This window comes from Melopsittacus undulatus, chromosome 5, assembly GCF_012275295.1.
Source record: "Melopsittacus undulatus isolate bMelUnd1 chromosome 5, bMelUnd1.mat.Z, whole genome shotgun sequence".
Classification (NCBI taxonomy): Eukaryota; Metazoa; Chordata; class Aves; order Psittaciformes; family Psittaculidae; genus Melopsittacus; species Melopsittacus undulatus.
Window position 1 is genome coordinate 19,166,833 of NC_047531.1, and position 24,407 is coordinate 19,191,239.

At 39.6% G+C, this 24,407-nt stretch overlaps 1 protein-coding gene across 15 annotated transcripts in view; it reads right to left on the bottom strand.

Moving 5' to 3' along the window:
• Positions 1–24,407, bottom strand: part of CADPS2 (calcium dependent secretion activator 2) — a 306,360-nt gene that overhangs the window by 242,298 nt on the left and 39,655 nt on the right. For all 15 annotated transcript variants that reach the window (XM_031046299.2, XM_005146086.3, XM_005146087.3 and 12 more), the window contains exon 2: positions 2,342–2,455. In XM_031046299.2, the coding sequence (XP_030902159.1) occupies positions 2,342–2,455 (114 nt within the window). The remainder of the gene's footprint in view (positions 1–2,341; positions 2,456–24,407) is intronic.

A 24,407-nucleotide genomic window follows, 5' to 3' on the forward strand; every position in this document is an offset into this window, starting at 1 on the left:
TAATAATTTTCAGAGTAAAATAATTACTGTGCAGACCACGTATTTGTTCCCTTCCATGTCAGATAAAATTGAACTGTAGCTCAGCAACTGAAGTATAAAGAAATTAACACTGAATTGACAGAAACAAGCAAGACATTCATAATTCAAAATACTAACGAACATCATTGAACAGGAGATATGATGGACCACATGTAGAAGACAGAGGTGAGAAAGCATTAGAGCACAGCATCAACAGAACACACAAAGAAGTAACAGAGATTAATATTTTCAACAAATGGGTAATGAAGCAAATGAAAAAGGCACGAGAGATACATATAAGCGATGATATGAGAATTTGTGGTAAGATGCATAAAATTTGATTAAATGCATTGAAGAGGAGCAGCAGCTTGAACTGTCTCCAGCTGGATCCCACCATTGTAATGTTCATTAAATCTAATATTGCATACTGGTGACTATCTACTACAGTCCTGAAAAGTAATAAAAAATAACTAGCAAATATTGACTCAAAGTGCACAAGGCCAGAAAGAAATCTCTGGAAAGAACAGAAAATGGAATTGAAGGAAGGGGAGCAAAAACAAAGTAAAGACTGAAGAACCAAATTCCAGCCGGTAGATGAGCTCATGGTGTATTAACACAGGATGATGATTCCAGTAGCCCATGGTGTCATTACAGCCTTTTCAGTGATGCCAAGATTTTTGAAAACTGTTTGAAACTGGACAGCTAGAACACTTGTATACTTAACTCAAAGTAATGAATGGCTTAAAATAGCTGGAGAATTTGAGTCTTCCATTTTATAGGGCTATCTTAGATTATTATGCATAGCTTTTCATTGCAACAGCAGATATGATGAAAAACAGTTCTCAATGTGTCAAAAAAATCTCATTAACAAGAGATCTGAAGTAAATCTTAATAGGACAGTTACTGGTTAGGCATTTATTTTAAAATCATTTTTATTCACTATCACATCCCTTCTGAAGGGCAGGCTACTTCCTCTAACACATCAAGCTTCTTACACAGCTTACTAAAAGACAACTACAAACATAATGTCCTTTTCAATTCTACCCCATGTTCAGCATCTTGAGACATCCCACTCCCCTGAAGCTTACTGCTGGGCAGCTACCTAACTCAGCCTTGCCCTGCACCATCGTCCAAGATCTTCTTCCTCCTGGTCTTAATTTCTTCTTCAGTTATACAGAAAAAAGGATTACTTTCCAACAAATCCTGCACTGTTCCTACACCCTGATGTAGTACATATTCTCTGTTTCACCTGCAGACCTACCCCCATCCTTTCACAAGTGTCTTTATGCGATTTCCTTCATTTGAACTGCCACAGTTCTAATCAGACTGTGATTTGGACAATCTCACACTGAGTCCTCACATTTCTGTACAACAGGGAATCCATTTGCTCACCCCCATCTATTCTTTTTTTTTTTTTTTTGCAACATCATTTAATGTAGATAAAACCAAGCTAGGACCTAAGTCACATCTTTTCTCCATGAAGAGTTTCATTCACTAGCAAAGAAACAGCTGACAAAGGACAAACAATATATAAAAAAATAAGGCTAAAAAATCTGAAAAAAAGAAAACCACAGATGTGGCAGAGTGAAATACAGAGAAGACCCTATAAAAGAAATGCAAGTTTAACATACATCCCTTATGGCTGACCACGGAGGTCTTAAGTTAGATGAGACAAAATGAATCTGCAGTATCACTTGCTAAGAGTAAGAAATAAATTCTCTAGCCATATGTTGCTGATATTACAAAAAAGACAGTGAACTGTCCTCTTACTTGAGAATAGGACCTGTCCTTTAAGCAATTAAAGACACATCTAAAGATCTGCACTGCTGCCTTTGGCACTGAGCATGCTTCAGGGAGGTCACAGCAGAATTTGAGAGCTTGCCCATGGAAAGCTTCTCTTCTTTGGGAAGGGAACAGGCAGTTCCTCTCCAAAAAACTCTACATGGTAACTAAAGAATCAGAACACATTTCTCAAGATGGTAACCTACAACTGAAGTGCTGATTAAAAGAGGTGCCTTAGACATATGGAGATAAAGATAGCAGTGCCTAGTTGTATCAAATGCTGACAGGAAAATTTTTAGCACCAGGTTTTTTTGTTTTGTCTTTCTTTTTTCCCTTCAAAAAGCGTGGATATTTTCCAGTTCAGTTTATCTCTTGTGCCCAGGCAGTGAATTTCAACTTTTAAAACAGCAGAGTAGAAGGAAGCTGTTTCTAGAACATTTGGAAGTTCACAGCCTTTGAAACGTAAAATGCTTTTCCTTGTATCTGAAAAGAGATCCTATGAACCTTTCAAACAATACAGAAAACAAAGCACATAACTTACCTCATAGTAACTTCGCACAGCATTGCAAAATGCTTCATCTGCTACAATTTGAGTCTCACCATTCAAAAAGGCCTGGAAACGTTCCTTCAGTATCTGTAGCTGCTGCTTATTGAGCTATGCAAGAAAAAAAAAAGGAGAGGGGAGAGAACAACAAATGCAGTTAGACCTGAAGTAAAAATATGCAACACTATACACATCTGAAAGCTGTGAACAGGGAGGAAAATGCACAGGCTTCCTGGCTGCTTGCTCCCTAGAGAGTGGCAGCTCCTCAGAGTCCTAGCTGGGTAAGTCGGGCGGCTGAAGCTGTATGCACTCAGCATGCAACTAAACCTCTATATTCTTTCCCTTGCATCCTTGGGATGCTACAGCTAAGTCTGCATGGATATTTCTCCTGAGCAATATTTCATATGCACATGCTGACTTTCCCCATGCCAGCAGCACCAGCTAATAAAACTTGTCTTTTAGCTCCAGCCTTCAAATATTTCTTTGTTTTTTTTTCAGCATTCAAGTTAGTGAAAAATAACTGAGATGTATCCACTTTTTGGAGTAATCCAGGTGCTACCATTGGCATGTTTTAACACGCATGCTCACTGTGAAGAAAATGGACAAAACATGCTCCCTATGATGAAAATGGACTTCTAGCCGCCAATGTTATAATCACTACAGATGACACAAAACAAGTAATCATGGGGAACAGCAGCCACATGGCTCCACGACTGATACTAAATTACATTTGACGGACTTTGTATCAAAGTTGAAGTCATTTTGAAAACAAGACTCCTTGTAGAGAGCGTGACATGATTAAACCTTGCAATCGACGCATTTCTATCAAAGATTAATGTTGGAAAAAGCAAAACCTGAAAGGTCTCCAGTGATCCAGACATGGGCCTTTTGCCAAGGTTCCTATCAACTCTTGGAATATTTAGTAAGATATTTTCTCTGTATCAAATCTGTGAGAAGTTAGAATGTCACATCAAAAATGACTGCTGCTAACATACTAATGTAACAAAACAAATAGTTGTTTTGCTTTCCCAGAACTTAAAAACTTGTGTAAAGCCTTTATTCCAGTGAATATTCCTGAACTTTAAATTTAGCATTAAAAAAAACCCCAAACACAAGTAATTTAAAAGTTTTTTCATCCTTCCTGTATCTTGCTTAGTCAAAAATAAACAAATAAATACATGTGTAGCCAGAAGCTGAAAATATTTTTCCAGAAGTTACATCTATAATGATTAACCTGCAACAAATAACATTATTCTGACATCATTGTCTCTTACAGAAGAACATTTTTGTACCTGCACTGAGCATGGTGACATAGGCTATCAGGTCTACAGGGTTGACTCTTTGAAGCTGTAATGGTGTTACAAGATTAGCAAAATTACTGGTATCCTGAGAATGTGCCTACCTTGGACAATTTATTTCCTTCATATTAAGGGAAGATCCTCCATAGAGTTTGCTATGTTTGTCATGTCTTGTGTTTCTATGGAACATGTAGCAATTTACTACAACATTCTCTTGAAACTGGATGCAAACCTGAAAACTGTTCTATTTTCACAGAAAACAAAAGTATAGATGTCATTTAAATACTTGATATGAGAAATCCTCTGAAAAGTGGTGAAATGTAAGCAGTATGGATGCAAAGCCAAAGAACTATGCCTTTGAAAAAAATCCAAGCTACTTAAAAATGATAATTCTGTTCCTCTTCTTAATGAAACTATTGGCGATAAAGAACAAGCCCCAAGAAACTCCTACAAAAAAAGACTCCTACTGAGGCAAACAAACTTGAGCAGAGGTTGGTGTGACCTGGAAAGATTTCCTGCGTGAGCTCCTGAGAGCAGTAGCCCAACACAGACACATTGACAACCTGCATCACTGCTTGTTAAAAATCCATGGAAGAGAAGTACTTGTTTTAAGTCTGCAAACAGACCAAAAGCTCATCTATCCACCTGTCTGCCAGACATCCACTCCTTGAACAGAATCTGGACCACAAAGGTTAGCTGTTTCTAACTGAAACTAAACTTTTATTCCCAGCTATGCAGGACAGGTCTTTCCCCTTATTCAATTCTCTTTGTTCTCTTCATTTTCTAAAGATACTGGAGAAGTCAAGATAATAGAAAATACAAATCATAAAGCGTGGTTTAACTTTTTTCTAGCACAGACTTGCTCTCAAAGGGAAAGTAAAGAGCCAAGTGCTCCCGCAGACAGTGCACCACTGCTGAGCAAGCAGCTCCTTCATCCCATGGAGTATTCACAGCTCTGCCATGAGAACAAACGGGCTTCCTGCCAAGGCAATTATGGAAATGTGTTTTTATGCTTGCAGACTTTATTCTTTAGGTGATTTGCTTGTCTATTACCCACATATCAAATAAAAACATTACGAATAAGGCAATGAAATATAAATTTAATTCTGACTTCCTCATTCCTAACCATCACAGTTCAGCAAACTAAAACACCTTTAAAATAGTTCTGTATGGCTTTCATACCAATTCAGGTAGTAAGCAGTTCTAAGGACTGAGTGACATGTTAGGGTTACTGTACAATCCTTACATTACTTTTTGGATGAAATCTGGATGTGTAAGGGAATAAAGTTCTGCAAAATTACAAAATAATAACAAATCCAATGGAAAACCTGGAAAGCTACACCTTGCACTACGGATAATCTGAACACCATCTTATAGGTCCCAAATACTGTCATCTATAGAGACGCAGTTAACTGTCAAGATGCAGAATAATTTATAGTAGTCTGCTGAAACATACAGCTCCTCAGGGGTTTTTATTTGTCAGAATATTTAGTGTACAGTGAATTCTCAGTCATATTTTATTTTTTAAAAGTTTGTAATTTTTAATTAATCTCATCGATTTGCAGCCAAATGCCTTTAATAATGAAAAATCCAAAACTAACAGAAAAAGTAGTAGCTCAGAAATGCAGAATAAAAAAGGAAACCTAATTCCCTTAGAAAGCCATAATAGCAAATGGAGAGAAACAGGCATCTGCAGAGGACACTAACTCCTGGACACCACCAGCTCAACCGACAGCTCAACCTATCCAAGTCTGAGTTTGCTTTGAAGCTGTCCATCTTGGTTAACAAGGAACAAGAGATGAGGACATCATGCATAGCCAGTTCCTAAGTGAAATGCTTAAAACTTGGAGGCAATGAGCCTGGCCAGATTCTCCCTGGTAGGAGTTCACATAAAGGAGGTCAAAAGCCTTCTGCAGTAGGATTACCTTTCTATTGTACATGCCCCATCCTTCTATCCTCTGAGTCAGACCTTTGCTTTCAGTTCCCCACTACATCTTCAAATCTTTATCAGTGCAGACATAGTGTCTGCATTTTAATTCTAATAGAAAGAACCATGAACAGCAAAATAAAAACAAAAATTATACAATCATAGAACGGTTTGGACTGGAAAGGACCTTCAGATCTTTGAGTTCCAACCCCCCTGCCATGGGCAGGGACACCTCGCAGCAGACCATGTCACCAAAGGCTAAGTCTAACGTGGCCTTGAACACTGCCAGGGATGGAACAACCTCTTCCAGTGCCTCGCCACGTTCAGAGTAAATACCTTCTTCCTTATATCCAATCTAAACTTCCTGTTTGAGTTTTAACCCATTACCCCTTGTCCTATCACTACAGTTCCTGATGAAAAGTCCCTCTCCAGTATCCTTGTAGGCCCCCTTCAGATACTGGAAGGCTGCTATGAGGTCTCCACGCAGCCTCTTCTGCTCCAGGCTGAGCAGCCCCAACTTTCTCAGCCTGTTTTTATATGGGAGGTGCTCCAGTCCCCTGATCATCCTTGTGGGACTCCTCTGGACCCAACAGCTCCACATCCTTCTTATGTTGAGGACATCAATATGGACCACCAAATGTAAACTGAACTCTGAATATCACCTGAAGTGTATAGGAAAGCCTCACTGACTGATGTTTTCCAATAACCTGCTTCAGATTTGTATTGCTTAGTTGGATTTCACATTCTCAGTGGAATGAAATCTCTGGTCTTAACTCTGTGATACTGCTGTCGTGGCTCTGTGTGATACTGCCGCTTCATGGGAGAATGTGTAACTAAATTCTAGCGACTGAGAATACCAGGTTTGATTGCATTCTCCAGAATGATAACCAATGACAACTTTAAGGGAAAACAAGATTAACTGCCTTCAAATTTACTTTTTCTTTATTGCAGGTACACAAGATACAAATTTCTTTTCCCCTCCATCCCTGTGCCTTTCACAAAGGCAACATTTATTTTTCAGGTTACACTTGCTAACCTTAGTAGGTTATCAAAGAATGAAATCATGTATTTGAGACAGAACAAACTTCTCAGAGTTACTCAGTTAAAGAACAACTTGATTTCAAGTTGCAGTAGCAATGTAACTTTCTATAATTTACAAAGTAATACAAAGGCATCAAAAGAGCCTCAAGCACTTAACTGTTAAAAAAAATATTCTCACCTTGCATTTAACATTTCAAATTAGTCTTATATATCCTAACACATTCCCCTTGGAGCACTAAGATTTGCTTTTTCACTTCTTAAGTGAAACTTGGGTACAAAAACCTAGAGGAGTTTCTAGTTTAGTTCCACTCATACCTTTAAACAATTTCAATAAATGGATTTTACACAGTTTAAATTCTTGTTTTTATAAGGAGCTGCATTTCAAACTATCTGGCAGTTTAGGGAGTTGTTTCCATGTTACAGGTTTTACTTAATTAGCTACATTTAAATAATAAACTGACAGTATGAAGGAGAAACAAATCATGTATGTATTTGTAATAGTAATACTGCCAGTCTGCTCTTTGAAAGACAGAAGAAAAAAACCCCAAACAACCCTCGCTTCACAGAGCCTGAGGCTAGATTTGGAGCATTTGCATCTGTTTCGCACTGCCTAAGTACACGGAGCAGCTCATTACTGCCCTAAACATACGCAGCCAACAGCAGCTGGCAAAGACACAACTCGCAGCACAAATATTCTCTAGAAAACTTTGGCCTTTAAAACGAAAAAGCTTCAGATGTGGCCTGTGTGTTGGCTGCAACCAGCCTCTCCCTGCATGCCCCAGAGCACTACTGGCTTGGAACCACAGCCCACGGCTGACCCTATTCCCCACAAGTGCAGTCAGCCAAAGAGCTAGTTCTGGAGGAATAACATTCTGAACCATTGCCACCTTGTGGCAATTTTAGAAATATAGGAAAGAAATGATCGCAGGTTGCATGTCTTCACACTTGGAGCTCAGATCTGTGTCAGTATCAATAAGCCCTGACCTTAACACTAGCAACAGCATGGCTTCTTCTCTACTCCCACACCATTTTAGTCAGAATAACCTTTCTCAGACCATATGGGGATTTCAGGAAAATAGCAGGAGGTGATGATTGCAATTATAGACAGAGTTAGATCAAATATTTCTTATGCAGGCTACAAAAAAAACCAAAAAGGGAGTAGGGAAGAGCCAACCAAAGAGTCCTCCCTCAAATTCTCATCTGCAGTGTGTATATGATTTGTAATGCCAAACACAATTTAAGTCCCTGAACACTTCCTAAAAATAATAATGTTTTTTATTTCAAAACTAAGCCGTTTTGTCCAGTGCCTTCCACAGCAGCAGCTTCTTTTAAACAACTGTAGCCCAAACTGTACTTTTCCAGAGCAAAAAAGAGTGAAAACAATACATAACGTGACGAGCCTTCCCTCACACAGTTGTCTCTCCCTTTCATTTAATCAGGAGATAAATTTGCATCTCCTGAGTGCAAAGAAATTAAGGTACAAATAAATAATTTTCCATCCAGCCTTTGATGCACATCTTTGAACATAACTTTGTTTCTTGCCCTGCCAGGCTCTTTGCCAATGAAAAAAAAAAAAAAAAAAAAGAAAAGAAAAAAAAAGGAAAAAAGAGAGAAAAAGAGTAGAAATTAGTGCCAGAGTGGCTTTCTCATGTCATGAATTGTGTTTCACTATACAGTAATTCATCCCACTTGCCCATACCCTCAGCCAGAGCCAAACACGGATGATACAACAGGTCAGTGCATTTATAATGACAGTCAATTTTACACACCACTTCCAGGACAATAAAAAATCAGCTACCAGTAATTTCCTAGCAATTCCAATAGACCACATGTTCAAGGCCCTACACATTTCAAGTTCAAGGTCCACCTGCACATCAAAACAAGCTTTCAACCTAAGCTCCACATGCCTACAAAAGGAAGCACGTATGCACTTCACATGTTTTTTGTTGTCTTTTTTAGGTTTTGTTTCATATTATTTCATTCTGCCTCAAAAAAATATACCTGGTTAGGTGCCAACCTAACTGCCATCTCCCTTGTCTCCCCACCTTCCCAAACCCTCCAACCACAGCAGTGTGCTCAAGGATGTTGACTACCTCCCTGCATTCCTGTGCAGGTCTCCCAGCTCATCTGTGTGGGGGTACTGGCCAACCTACCACAGTGGGCTTTCCTCTTGCCACATGAGCCTTAGAAATACCAGGAGAATGCTAAGAAATTGAAACAACTCCCACCCCACTGCTGAGTGAGACTCAAGAGCCACCCAAGTCTTTGTCCCAGACCAACCCCGCTGTAACCCCAGCTTCCCACCAGCATTCACAGGTGGCGGTGGGGGATAACTTCATTCACAGGGCTAGACTCTGGAAAGCCTAGTGCATACCTCCTCTGTGAAAGCCACGGGGAAAGGCCTTAGGCTGAACCCATCATTATCCTTTCCTTCCAGAAAAACAAAAAGCCTGTGCCACATTATTGGCTGTTAATGAGCTTCATCACACAACGGTAACAAAAATAAGCCTGCAAAGCAAATAGCTGGTTATAAACAGCAATTCTCCCTCTATTTCCCCTCCTTCTCTCCCACCTTGCCTCCTCTTTCAGTATTTGCCTACACAAGAATATTACTTGTGTTTCAGAGCAGAGACAGAGGGTGTTCATTTATAGTGAATTACTTTTCTACTGAGGAACAGACTAAATAAACAATATTAGAGAAGCTCAGTACTAAGACGGGGGTGATAGCTGTGGTTACTGTGCTGAATTATGCAGGTCTTCATCATGTACAAAATGGTCCTGTACAGCATGTGGGTGGCACACAGTATATGCTGTCCTTTAATACTCATTGCATAAAGCCATTTGATTTCCTAAATAATGGATAAATATTTTGCTGTCACTTAGCAACCTTAGCTGTTCTTTGATTTTCTGAAAGTTTAAGTTATTCCAAGTAAAACAGTGTAAGGATTCTGTTTGCTGTCACTCAGCACAGACTACAGTGTGTACATACTCATTACAAAATAATTCAGCACCTCGTAGAATCAAATAGATTTCCAAAATCAGCTAACATGTTTATCAAACTTATCATTCTTTATAGTCAAAGAAGCACAACACAGCATTTACTTCTGGTTGGTCTGCCCCTTGTTTAAAAACCAGAAACATTACCAATAATGTACTGGTCATTCAATTCTACTTATAGAGTATTTCACTATAAGAAATATTTTCTGTATCATTAAGTCTGAAAATTTAACTGCTTAGAAATTCTTCACAGCAATGACAGATTTCTTTATTGTTGAAAAAGACTGTCAACCTTTTACAGACTATGCCACGCTAAGAAAGAAAGCATCTGCTATGTTTGTCCTAAATGCTGTCAGCGCAGTTACAATCGTTTTCTTTGTACCTACTCCTACTACCTGAGATTTGCTGCAGAATTTAACTGACAGTCACGGGCTAGATTTATGTTCTTGTCTTTGTTTGTTCTGTGCAGAAGATTTCAGTGATCTCCTCTCAGTCTTGAGTGGCTGCATAGACACACTACAGCTAGGCCAGCTGTGCTTTCCTGTCCCTCATGCCATCACTGTTTGGGGCCATCTTCCATGCAGAGGACACAGTGGCATTGCAACTTCACTTCCTTGAGGTTACCAGAACTACAAGACCAGTTATGCTTGAAAGCTACAAAAACAAAACCTGCAGCCAAGAAAGCTGATGATGACTCATGCAGCTGACCATGAAAATTATGCCTAGGAGAGATGACACAGTGATCCTTGACATGGTGGGGACCTCAGCTACCAGTGGCTTTCACAGAATCATATAATGGTCTGGGCTGGAAGGGACTTTAAAGATTATCTAGTTCCAATCCTCTGCCATTGGTAGGGACACCTTCCACTAGACCAAGTTGCTCAAAGCCCCATCCAACCTGGTCTTGAACACTGCCAGGGACGGGGCAGCCACAACTTCTCTGGGCAACCTGTGCCAGTGTCTCACCACTCTCATAGTGAAGAATTTCTTCCTAATAATCTAATAGAAATCTACCTTCCACTTAAAGCCATTCCCCCTTGCCCTATCACTACATGCCCTTGTAAAAAGTCCCACTCCAGATTTCTCGCAGGCCCTCTTTAGAGACTGGAAGGCAGCAGCTGATCTCCCTGGAGTCTTCTCTTCCCTATGCTGAACAACTCAAACTCTCTCAAGCCTCAGTCGGCAAAGATGTTAAACAGCCCTGGTCCCAACACCAGCCCCTGAGAGACACCACTCATCTATCTCCCATTTATTTTGAGCTATTGACCACAACTCTCTGAAGTGCAACCATCCAGCCAGTTCTTAACCCATCAAGTGATCCACACATCAAATCTATGCCTCTGCAGTTTAGAGATAAGGATGTCATCTGGGATGGTGTCAAATGCTTTGCAGAAGTCCAGGTATGTGATGTCAGCTGTTCTTCCCTTATTCACCAATGCTGGAACCTCATTGTAGAAGGCCACCAAATTTGTCAGGCACAATTTGCACTTTATTTCCAGAAACGACAACCAAGTGAAGTTTTAGAGGTAACTGCTGCTAACATACACGGAATTACAGCTCTGACTCACAGTGTACATCAGCAGTTCAAATTGTGCTGGAGTGAATGGAATTCCATCACTTCCTACAGCGCAGCTACTGTCCTGCTCCTCTGTATCTACATTATCTTTTACATCCCACGTCAACTTTGCACTCCCAGGACTACTTGTCAGAACTATTTACTCCAAGAAATCAGCTTTGTTATTCTCAGAACTTATACACAGATAAATCAAGCTAACAGAAACAACTTTTTCATATCTCAGAAGTGTTGCACTGACGAGGTTTGTTTGATAACAACCTCACACCAGGACATTTTGCCAGCAAAGATCTCTCAAGTATAGCTAAGAAGGCCACAGCAGAGCTGCTTGAAGGAACAAAAGCATAAGCAAAATACATGTTTCTCCAACCTACTCTCATCTTTCCGTGGTTGACATTCAGGTTCCATTTTAGCTCACTTTCTAAGAAGACACTGTGATCATACAACCCTTCCTTGGTTGTGCAAATGCTGTTTTTTTTTTCCCCACACACGTAACTTTTGCATGCACATCTCCAGTCTGATTAGTACTTAGAAGAAAGAAAAAAGTGTGGAAGTTTCACAGATAACAAGATTTTTCCTCCTCTGAAAAACAGGATTTAAAAGAAACCCTAATTACTCTTCTCTGATGGAAATGCAAGCAAAACTAAGTTTCCTCTTTTTGGCTTGGATATAGTTAATTTTCTTCCTAGTAGCTGGTGCAGTGCGGAGTTTTGGATTTCGTATGAGAATAATGTTGATAACACACCAATGTTTTAGCTGCGAGCACAGCTCACACTAAGTCAAGGACTTTCCAGCTTTTCATACTGCCCTGCCAGTGTGGAGGCTTGGGGTGCATAAGGAGCTGGGAGGGGACACAGATGGGACACGTGACCCCAGCTGTCCAAAGGGTTATTCCATACCATATGATGTCATGGTGAACAAGAAATCTGGGAGCAGTTGGCTGGGGTGGGGGGGGGGGGGGGGGGGGGGGTGGGGGAGCAGCCTGCTGCTCTGGAACTGGGTGGGCATTGGTCAGCAGATGATGAGCAATTGCAGTGTGCATCACTTGTATATTCTTTTATCAATATTATTTTTCATTCCTATTCTGTCCTATTATACTGTCTTTACCTCAGTTTTTAAAACGAGTTTTACCTTTTTTTTTTTCTTCTTCATTTCTCTCCCCCATCCCACTGGGGGGAATGAGTGAATGACTGTGTGGCGTTTAGCTGTCTGACAGGTTAAAGTGCAACACTAAGAGGTTGTCATTTGTGTTTGGCACCTGGCAAATACAAGCTTTATGCCCATCACACTCTGGCAACATGTTTCAGGCTAGTTAGCTTAAATTCAATAAACAAAAAAGATAACAATAAAAGTTGGAATAAAATCCAGAACAAGATTTTATTCTGGGTTCTGATAATATTTAAAAACATATTTTACCAAACATGGTAGTTTTACAAAATATTTTCCACAAAAATTCATCTAGTTTCATTAATAAGCAGAATTGTACCTATACTCCACCTACCTTCTCTGTGAGGGCTGCAAAACAGAGAAATTAAGGATACACGGGACCTTTAGAATTCACCTAGTCAAACTTTCATCTCAAAGCAAGGCTAGATTTGAAAATCTACCATGCTTTTCCAGACCTTGTCCAGACAAGGTTCACATTTCTCCAGGGATGAAGATACAGCAGAGTCTCTGTGTAACCTGCTCCAGTGCTCTTTCTCAAGTTCCCACCCAGGTCTCTAGTATCAAGACAGAAGGTCCATGCTGTGGCTTGTGACGGTTACTTCCTGTTCTTTTCTTGTGAACTTCTGAAGAGAGTCTAGCTCCATCTTCTCTATAGTCCTGTCCCTCCTTAGGGACTATATGATAGCAGTTAAACTTTTAACCTTCTCCAGATTAAAGCAACCCAGACCTCTCCACCTCCCCTTGTGTATCATGTCTTCCACCTCTCTCAGCATCTGAGGGAACCCCAATGGACTTCTTCCAGTTTATTGATACCACTCTTCTACTTGGGGACCCAAAAATGGACAGAGTATTACAGACGTAGCAACATCAGTGTCAAGACGATGGGAAAATAAATATACTTCCCTTGACCTGTGCTGCACTCCTGCTAATGCAGCTGAAAATGCAACCAGCCTTCATTTCCCCAACTCATGCTCTACTTGCTCTCCAACTGGATCCTGAGGTCTTTTGCTGCAGAAGACCCAGTTGGTGAGTCCTTTGCCTGTAAATATGCATGGAAGTCTGCCCTGAAAGCATGGCTCGGCTTTTCTCTGTGCTGAATACCTGAAGATTTTTCTTGACTCATTTGTCTTAGAAGTCAGGAGTCCACTTGCCGTTTTGCTATCAAGTGCTCCTCTAAATTTGATGTCATCTGAGAATGTGCCAAGGCTGCATTCGTTTCTATCTTCCAAGCCAATCTACAGAATCATTTAGGTTGGAAAAGACCTTTAAGATCAACCACTCCTAAACTTGGTTGCTTATACATCAGAATATTTTGGCCAACTCAACTGTACCTTCCCCCAGTTCATCACCGCAACAGAAACATGAAAATACCACTTCTTTATGGAGACTGAAAAGATAAATTGACAATACGTAAATGGCAACACAAACTGTTATTTTGAAGTAAAGCCTCCTGGCACCCCTAGAACTACATACGAGCAGACGGTCCACAGCACTGAATCACTCTTCAGGTTAAGGGCAATAAATTCAGACTTAAAAACTATCTCATTAATTATATGCCTTTAACTCCAACTAACTAATTAATGTCAAGAAAAAATAACAAGATTAGTCAATAACAGACATGGATAAACACCTTGCCAAAGTACACTGTCAGTACCAAAAACTGTCTTGGGAGACTACAAAAGGTTACGGAACAGAAATCTACTGCAGATTATATGCGCAGAAATGCTACACACTAAATACAACCCTTAACCTCCCCATCTGTTATAGGAAATTCCTCAGATTAATATAATTATGGGAATTACCACATACACTTGCTCCATTTTTAATCTCCGCCTAGGCACCTGATTAAGGCCACTGTTACAAATACTGTAGTTGGTTAGCTAGACTGGTTTTCCATCCAATTAACAAGAAGAGCCTAAAGAAAGAGAAGTACAGTCTGACCTCTAAGGTCATTAAATGATGTTGTCACATTGTACATTCACACATACTTTATACATGAGCACACACAGCCCAATTTAGCTATGGTATGGTAGAACAAGGATGCCATAAGAATAAGGACCATAGAAAAAACCCTAAAAAACTACTGTGCTAAGCCAAGTGACCTTCAGTTTTGCCTGACAAGGACACCAGTGCTGTGAAAAGGACTGTAGCTTTAAATGAAACATCTAGGTATCATCTCACCTTGTACACTTATGTTTGTCACATACTTTGGAAACCTGTAGTGAGAGAAATTTCTACTTTGAAATCCTCCCCCTGGCTCTCCAGATGAGCCTTCAAACACTTCTTTCTGCTTTCTGAGGAGCCTCAGGAATCCGTTTAACAAAACCAGCATCCAGAAACTATCTGAACAGTACAACCATCTGCATAGCCATCATGATAAACATCCTCTGTGACAGACACATCCAAATCCCTGAATACATTATTTCACAACAAATAATGTGATTTTGAAGCAGCATAGCAGATGATCTCATGAAAACCACAGGGATGAAATCAAACAATTGCACATGGCAGCCAACTTGCACAAACTTTTCCTTAACAGTAAAGAGAGCACTTCCCATGAAAGTGTTCCATCTCTGACCTCCCAGCTATCTCTGGGAACTAATTTTCACAAACCTAGACGATTGTAGTACTCAGGAGCTCAAGAAAGTTCAGTTTTGTACTGCATTGTAAAATTGTACCAGAAAATGTTGAGTAAGTAGGTAAAAGCTTTATCACATCCCCTCTCAATACCCATGTAAACTTTCCACAGCTATCTGTTTTAAAGCTCCCTTCTCTTTCCTCCACTCCAAATCATACAGACTGATCTAACAGAAAGCACTAGTTTTCAAAAAAATCTTGTTCTCCTTACATCAAAGAGCCATGATTGCTACAGCATTATTCAACATCAGCAGTCTATCTAATGCACTCAAATGAAAATTCTTAGTATGCCACTAGGTTTTGTTCATTCAGATTCTCCATCATTTGAAGACTTAAGTACAAAGGAATATCTTCCCAAACCAAATGTTCCAGCAGAAAGGATTTGAAAGAAGGAAGAACAACAGGATGTGTTTTTACATGCACATAATTAGGAAGGCAGACTACATCACTGAAGTCCTTCTCAACAGTTTGCAGAAAGTTCTCAGGGCTTAATTTACACAGCTGAAACTACTGGGTTAGCAATACAGGTTTTATAATGACAGCTGATTGCAGCTTTACCCAGGACTCCTCTTAGCTTTGAATTCTCAAAAGGAAAAGAAAGAAAAAAAAGCCTTCCAAAAGGGATGCAGTGTTAACACATGATCCTCAAGCACTGCCAGTCAAATACGTTCTGTCAGATATCTATGCACAAAGGACTTGATCCTTTCTATACCAAAATACATAGACACACCCTCCAAATTTAGACATCCAGTCACACTGACCCACATAGCTGAAACACAATAGGCATTGTGCAGTCAATCTCATTTTGGCATACATATATCTGCCATACGTGTCCTCTTCTGTCAAAGCATTATTTCACTATGTGAAAAGTTTACATACAGCACTCAACCACCTATTGACATCCTTTTTTCTTTTTCCACAGTATATTTATAACCAGGTAAATCCATCAATTACTGCAAATTCAGTCACCTTTCTGGGAAGATGAGCTCATCTCAGAACTGTATGCTGTAACATTAAAATGTAGAAGGAAAATACAGTACATAAATATAAATGTACAGTCTTCACATTCTAAATCAATCTGTCAGACTTCACACATTTCTTGAGAGGCCCAAGAGATTGGTACAACTAATTCTATCCAAAGTTATATTTTCCTGGGCAATCTTCATATAACTAAGAGACACAAGAAAGTACATGATTAAAATTCCCTTAAAAGGAGAAGTACTCAACAGCCCTCCACTCCCCAGATATCACAAATAAATGCCTGTCCATTCTGTTTTAGAGGTTCTAAGCAATGGGATGGATCCATATAATCACTAAATCGGTAAATTATAACAGTAGCTAGCATATTTTATTTTCAGGCTTTCCCTGATGGTGAATCAGAACTTTCTTTTTTTTTCTGCTACATTTTAATCTAATTTCTAGTGCTGCTTTTTGCTATGCTAAGCCATTTCCTCTGCTTGGTAAGTATTTGTATCATCCAAGACTCTTAGGATTTATTGCTGTTTATGAGCATCTTTTTCCCCATGTCGTCCTTATTCCTCTGCCTTTTTTTTTTTCTTTTTGGAGGGATAAAGCAACTTCATACATTAAAAGAAAAAAAAATTTTGCTTGTTTCATTTTTTTTTCTTTTATAATCAAGATTCTGGATTCTGTTTCTTTTTTCACTTAATTAAAGATTTCCCTCTTCTTACCCATTTGAAGTCGCAGTATTTGCTATCACACCTACTAATTATCATCTACAAGTTTAATTCCCAAGTCTTAATTCTGTCTTCCATTATGAAAATGCTGTATAAACCAACACAACATGGCTGCTCCTCGGCTCTCACCAAGTCCTTCTGTCTGCCACCTGATGTGCACAACTCAGGACACCGTGATTCCCATAACCGCTGAGCTGTAATTTGGTCTCCAGCACGTATGTGCTCACACACCAGATCAGTGACAGACAGTATTGGTATGTTAACATTCCTGAGAGAAATACCTGGTTTTGTCACCTTTGATGTGCAATGTGCTGGCTGTGTCAGAGACTGGGCACTCTGTGTCAGAGCTGTGGTGAAAGGCAGCAGGGAGGTCCTGACCCTCCTGCCTTGGGGTCCACTCACCCTTGGCCCCCATGATGGCTGCGTAGAAATTTTCAGCACCCCGCCTCCTGCCTCTGATCCTCAGTCCAATCCTCACATGCTGACATGTCTCCCTGGCTTGGCCTTGGCCTTCTCAGAGGACCCCGACCACTGCCTGCAGACATGATCCTGACTCCAGCCCCATCACCAGCACCCCAGCTTGCCTCCCCTTAAGAGCCAGCCTGCCCCTACTGCTCATCTGCATCCCCTTCATCTCCTCCTGCTCCCATCAAAATTATCCTTTACCTAGCAGTAACCTGGAGCTTCCATCCCTACTCTTTCCCTCTTTCCTTACTCCTGCCTCTACTTAGGTGACCACAGAGCTTCTAGCGTGTTGCTCCCCACGTCACCTCTCCTCCTTGTCTTCTGTCAGGCATGCTCTCAGCAGAAAGGCAGAACACCACCTTGGAAACCAGCCACCCCTCATGAATAAAAATGTACCTTTAACATTTGAACCTACATTAGTCAAAATACAAGCAGAAAATACCCCACTTATAACACCTCCTTATAGCTCTCTACATACACCCTACATAAACTGTATAAGCTATTACAGCTGTTAACAGAACAGCTTTCATCAAGATCTTTAACTATTTCTTTCCAAACAGAATCCAGGCTGTATCTTTGTCTTTCCCATTTTTGTACTTTTTTTTTCAAAATTTTGCAGTCTTTCAGCTTTCACAAATCAATTTTCTCCTCAAATATCCTCTTCCTCACAGATGCTTCAGAGAGGATCCAGAAGATTTCACCTTTGGATTCACCTCAGCTTATACACACAGGTAGATTTCATTCAATGGGCTCATCTAAGCAGCTCTCAGCTTCTTCATGCATCTCAGGTTTCACTTAGAAAAGGGGCTGGTGGTATCTGGTATCTCTCCCATGGTGGCCAGGTGCCAACATGGGTCCAGCAAAACCCTCCCCAGAGGCTCACAATGCTGTACTCACTCAAGTCCTCTTTTCCTTTCTTCCCTCACTGCTCACTGATGGGCACTGAAATTCTCAACCAGAACTAGAAATCTAAAACAGCTTCAGCTCTGTTCCCCTTCCAAGCAGACCTTTTTCTTCCCTCCCTAAATGATCTCTGTGATGCAACTTTCCCCACAGTCAACACAAGCTGCTTACACTTGAGCTATTATTTCAAGTTCTACCTAATGAGCACAATACCACTCTTCCAAATACATGTTTATTCACCACAGCAAATACCTACTCCTTTCTTTTGCTATGAAAAGAAGGTAGACAGTTGGGATATAATTCAGTCATATCATCAGTTTTACACAGATACATTTTCCCAAACAAATTAATAGAAAACTTCTGCATTAGGGCATTTCATTAAGTTTTCAAAACAATGTTTAACTAAAACTTCATGTCTTTTACAGCTGTATTCCAGTAACTCATTTCCCATAGAGCCCTTTTGTACAAGCAATAGAGACCATCAGACACACTGCAATGCACAGTGTTGAGAGATATTTAGTGCTGTAAAAATATAGCATAAAAGGCTTGAGAAGACTGACCTTAACCTTATCACTTATCCTACTTAAAAATAAGGAGGAATAAAGTCATAGTAAAAATACTGCTTCCTACAAGAAATAGTACTGGAAGAAATCATCTTTCAATTGAAGCTTCAATTTAAAAAAAGAATAAAATAGTAATGTCATCTCCAATTATAAATAAGAGATGAGATTTGCATAAGATTTCTGTATCAGTAATACAGACTTAGAGGAAACAAAAAACCAAAAGACAAGTTTAATTAAGGTGTTCTCCACTGTGCAATAATGTTAGTACTAATTTAAAAAGTTATTAAGCTGCACTTATTTCCATAGAAAGTTATTGGCAAAATGTATTTCCTTTATTGCAGTCTTTGATGCCTTGAGGGAACAGAGTTAAATGGCTGAGTCAGTCAGTAAAAGCAGCAAACCAATTCCCTTGCATCACATTCTCCTCCATGTTCTGAATACTAAACAGGACAGAATATTGAAAACAAAAACTGACTGTCTGCCAGTTGAAACATGACTCTGTACCATGCTGGATGTATTGATAACTTGCTCACTCTCCAATGAGTAAACCAAATTAATCACAACAAACAATGAGGTTGTACAGTATACTACTACAGATTTGCTTACCCCATACATGTATATTCAACTCAACAATAAATATAGTCAACTACTAAAACTCATTTCCCAGGATGTTTTTTTTAAATTTGCAATACAACAAAGAGAATCTACAGATAATGCTGCCTCTAAGGTCTTCACTCTTACTCTGCAAAGCATATAGCACATATTTTTTATTTCCCTCTTTTTTTTGTATAGTTTCCATATATCAAACAATGAAGAACAAAGGCCTCAAGACATTCTCCAGTGTAACAAGCCAAATAATCAGACTAGGCAAAAAAGTTACTTCAAACACAAGTACTTTCATTACAAAAATCTGAAGATTTACCCGTGATTCACTTTTTTGAAATTATGTACTTTTTTATACTTTCTTATGGTAGGATTCATAAGTCTTTGCCAGAACAGCCCTATCTGTGAAACCTCAGTACTCCTTTCTTACATAAACAGTCTATGCTTCCCTTGTAGGGAAGTGAAAGCAAAGTACACCTGTGGAATGAGGCTGGAAAGACAAGAGTGACAGGAAACTTGACAGTCTTATACTATTGATTTAGACTGCAATAATTCCCAGGGCACACCGTGGAATCAGGTTTGATAAAACACAAGAAAGAGCAGGAAAAGGCAGCACACTGGATGCAAGCCAGGTGGAGCATGGACAGATGGTACGAGATCCAGGTAAGGGAGTCAAGTTCACTAGGCTGTCACTTGCCAAAGCATTCAGACAGAACAAACAACTGTCCTTTGACTTGATAAAGTAAACCAAATGTGGAAATCTCTGTATAGCAACAATATTCTTCTGACCCTCCACTCAACCCAGGAATCAGCCAACAAGTGAGCATTTCCTCTTCTCTAATATTTCCTAGAGATTAAATCACTCAAAGCAGTGCCAGGGTTTCTTCTGCAATGATAGGACACAGCAGCAGATGTATTCCATTTTTACTATCTTCCAGTTTTAACTCAGACAAGATCATTTCTTTGTTCAGAGGATAGTATAGCACCTAATAACTTTTTCAGATAAATATATTGCTAAGTCTAGAACTCTTATAAATATCCCTGATTAGCCTGTCACAGGTTGCTCATGAAGGTTTGAAAGGGAGCTAGATTGACACATAGTTATAGGAAATCTGGTTGCAAGAAATCCCATTAGAATTCAACAACCATTTCTTTAAAAACAGCAATTAAGGGAACAGAGTCTAGAAAAATAATATGATATATACAGTTTGGTAACTGGTTTCTAAACTGCTTGGATTTCATGTATAGAGTAAACAACTTTGAAACAACGACTGGTTTTAAAAGTTGGTCTGAAGGTATGAAGGAGAGAATGGAGTCTACCCAACAGCTTTTACACTTGAAATACCTTCAGTAATGACATCCTAACACAAGATAGTAAAACATTTAATCACATATTGTGCTTAGTTTCTGCTTACACTAGAACAATTCACTTTATAATGTTAAAGAATAGAGGGGAAAAAGACAAATATAATTGGTTACTCATTAATAAATAGACAAAGAGAAGGCTGAAGTATCAGATCCACCAGGGTTTCTGCCTTGAAACTGGCCATCTGAAGGGCAAAACCAAAGTTCGATGTGATCCAAGCACCGAGGGGCAATGTCCTGTGACAGATTTCCATAGACAAAAAGAAAGCAAGTAGGAAACAAAGAGCTTTAAGAAAAACCCTACCTGGGTACAACAGCAATCGGAGACTAGCCCTCAGAGTAACATGGGCTGCAGATAAGTGAGCCAAGATGAGGCTTCCTACTTACTTGAGTTATTCCTTAACATTCATTAAGAATCTACCAGGAATACTTCCACTTCAGCCTGCTAAAATTCATTTGAAATTTATGAGGTGTAGAAGTGGAACCACTGAACTCCTCAATTTGCCTTAACTTCTATGCTGACAAACATTTGCAGTATGAGGAATTACAAGTTATGGTTTTGGGAGTCATTTCTCTGCCTTAAATTGCTCCCATCCTAGCAGATATAAAAATTAGGTATCCAAGTAATCTAGGAAGAGAAGTAAGAAATGACATATCATACAGCTCTTGGAAGATGCACAAGCACTACCACTGATACCAGAGAAAATGTTTTAACCCCCATGGAAGGGAGCTGAAACTAGATGAGTCTAAAGTTCTTTCCAACCCTAACCATTCTATGATTCTATGATTATTTTCAACATCATTTATAGTACCAGCAGGACCTCTGCAGCTCCAGCTGTGACAAGAGCTCGTATGCTTCAGTGCACTGGCATATGGCATCGTTGCAGTCCAGCTTCTCTCTTTTGACAGTCCCATTCAGTTCACACCTGTAAATCATGCCACAAAATAACCTTGCCCCATCCCACCCTAACTGGTATAACTAAGCATATTTCTTTCCAGGATATTCTTAACAGTGCTTATTTTTGGGTAATGTTGCCAAAGCTCAGTGTGTCCCACGCTTTTGAGACACATCTGTTTTCCTGTCCATGTCTGAATACACCATACTGTTGGTAGACATATGCACAAATAAATCAATCCAAAATTTCTTGGAAGCATCAAGCATACTGTGCAAATACACACCATTTGTGTATTACTCATGCATGAAAATCACAGAAGAGCTTAGGTGGGATCTGGAGAGGTCATCTGGTCCAAACTCTTACTCAAAGCGAGGTCAGCTATCAAAGTTGCTGCATTACTACTACTACAGTGCTCAGGGCCTTGTCCAGCCTCGGCCTGCAAGCCTCCAGTGATACAGAATCTGCAAAACCTCCAAGCAACCTGTTTCAGTGCTTAACCACATCCACCATCAGAAATTTGTTTTCCTGATACCCATTTGGAGTTTCCTTTGTTGCAACTTGTCTTTTGCGTCCTACCCTTTTGTTGTCCATCTCTCAGAAGAATCTCCATTTCTTCTACACCACTGACTCCACCTCTGCAAAAGCCACCAGGAAGTTGCTTTTGAGACCATTGTTCATGAATTCTCTACATATCCATAGCAAAGTTATTAATAAAAAATTATAAATAGTGGGAGATTTCTGGGCACAAAAGAGGAAGAAATATCAGGAAATAGCTAAATGTGACTGGAACAAACAGGACCACTTGCACAGTCAAAAAAAAAAAGGTAGCAGCACCCTTAAGAACTTAGCTGTCAGAGAGATACTGCACACATTCAAGTTTCTCTGGTAATGCAAATACCTTTGCATTCTTTAAAGGCTCCTCATCTCCAAACCATGCTGCAATAGGAGAAAACATGGATGTTGCATTCCACGTACTACAGACAGAAGGTCCCATGCTATGGCCTTTAAAAATTCATCCATGGATTATACAATCGCATCTCTTCTGCCTGTACCAGAAACAGAATTTTTGATATGCAAAGCAGTTTAACAAGATTTGCAAAACTAGGGAGAGTCACAGTGTATTGGAACTACAGGTGCCAGTACAAGTTTTTTAGCTTACATATTGCAGTCATCCCCCAGAACTATGCCTTACAAACAGCTGACGTTCCGAGTTAAGTTTGGATTTCAGCATAATTAAGACTAGAAGCAAACAGTCTGATTAAAGGTTTCAAACACAGGTATTTCTGCAGCATCACCCAGAGAAGAAAAAAAACAACACAACAGGCAAAATGTGATGAATCTCCTGTTTCTATTAGTCAGATCAAACTCACTGGGGAGCAAATATCAAGGCATGTCTGAAAGCACCAGTTATTGTGTGGTCCACAGTGGAACAAGGCAACTGCTCTATAGATGTCTTAACTGTGTTCCTAAGAGTTACTAATTCAATTCTACTTTACAGCAGTAAGTTTTCTTGTTTTCTTTTTCCTAAAGGAATAATACAGCAATACTTTATGAATATTTTAGAAGTAATGTCCTAACTGTCAAACCACAGCCTGTACTGTATGCATGGGGAAAGTAGCAGTGGAGAACTTAGTATTTCTTGCAGAAGGGGCTAGGAGGCAGAGGGATACTGTTTCAGAAGAGTTAAGTGCCTAGCCAAGTAATTCAGAAGGATGATTTACCTGGATTGCTAAACATGGCATCTTCGGGTTTTAGTGGCTCTAGAATATTTCTATTTATTTTATTCACTTACTCAGTTTATTTTATTTAAGGTGAGTAACACTAAAACTGCAAAGAAATTGAAGGAAAGACTCCCTAATGACTTAGAGACATCTGAAGACCCAACCTTACATAAGGCTTCTCCATCATCGTACATGTTGGCAAAAACTGTTAAAATCTTTCTTACTTTTGAAGTACTTAAGTTTCGTATTCTGGCTCTGTGGTCTGGATAAACAGGTGAATGTATTTGCTTCCACTATTCTGGGGCATCAGTTTACCTAAAAATCTTCATGTGGACTCTTTCATGAACAACAGAGCATGGTTTAGTTGATATTGTGTACACACATCTGAAATTTATCATCCTGACCAGAGAAACAGAGTATGTTCATAACTACAAATTACATTTAGTCATACATCTGCAGCACAGTTAGCTTATGTCAGCTGTGGTAAGAAATGTCTGCCAAGACTCTATATATACCAATTCAGGGATCTTTTTTCTGGTTCATCAATATGTAATTCCTTATCACCTTCTCCACTTATTTTGCAAGAAAATGTGGGAAGGAGGACAGCGAGTTCTTGACTGGTATATTCCAAGTGAGTTTTAAATCAGAAGCTGAACACAGCAGGAAAGCATACAAGCTTCTTACAGACCAACTGGATCTTTCAGCTGAGTTGAAAAAGATTACGAGAGTACCAACTAGAAACTTCTCATTCCCTTAAAAAAACTTTCCGCCCTAAAATGATCCTTCCCATCCCTTCTAGTCCCTATCTGACTTCAGCCTTGTGTTACTCATATTTAGCCTGCTCCACCACACTCACACTGATTTTCTCCCCTGACTTCAAAGGCCAAACATACATCCATCTTCAAGAATGCTTTCCAGCATCCGTGACTACGGAAGAGTAGGTTAGAAGTACTTCAACACTGTCAGAATCTACCCTTGAAAGAGGAGAAAGAAGAAAGGGCTTCCTCAGATGAACCCAGCCAGGTGTCTGTCAGAACACAGGACAGTAAGTTCAACAGAAGAACAAAGATAAGCAAGTAATGAGAGGATTGTAGCAATATGGAGAGCAGGAAAAGCCCACATACAAAATTACAGGTTTCTGTGCCTTGGATATTTATGCCTCATCAGCAGGATGGCACTATGTTTGAAAGACAACCAGCTGGCAGTACTG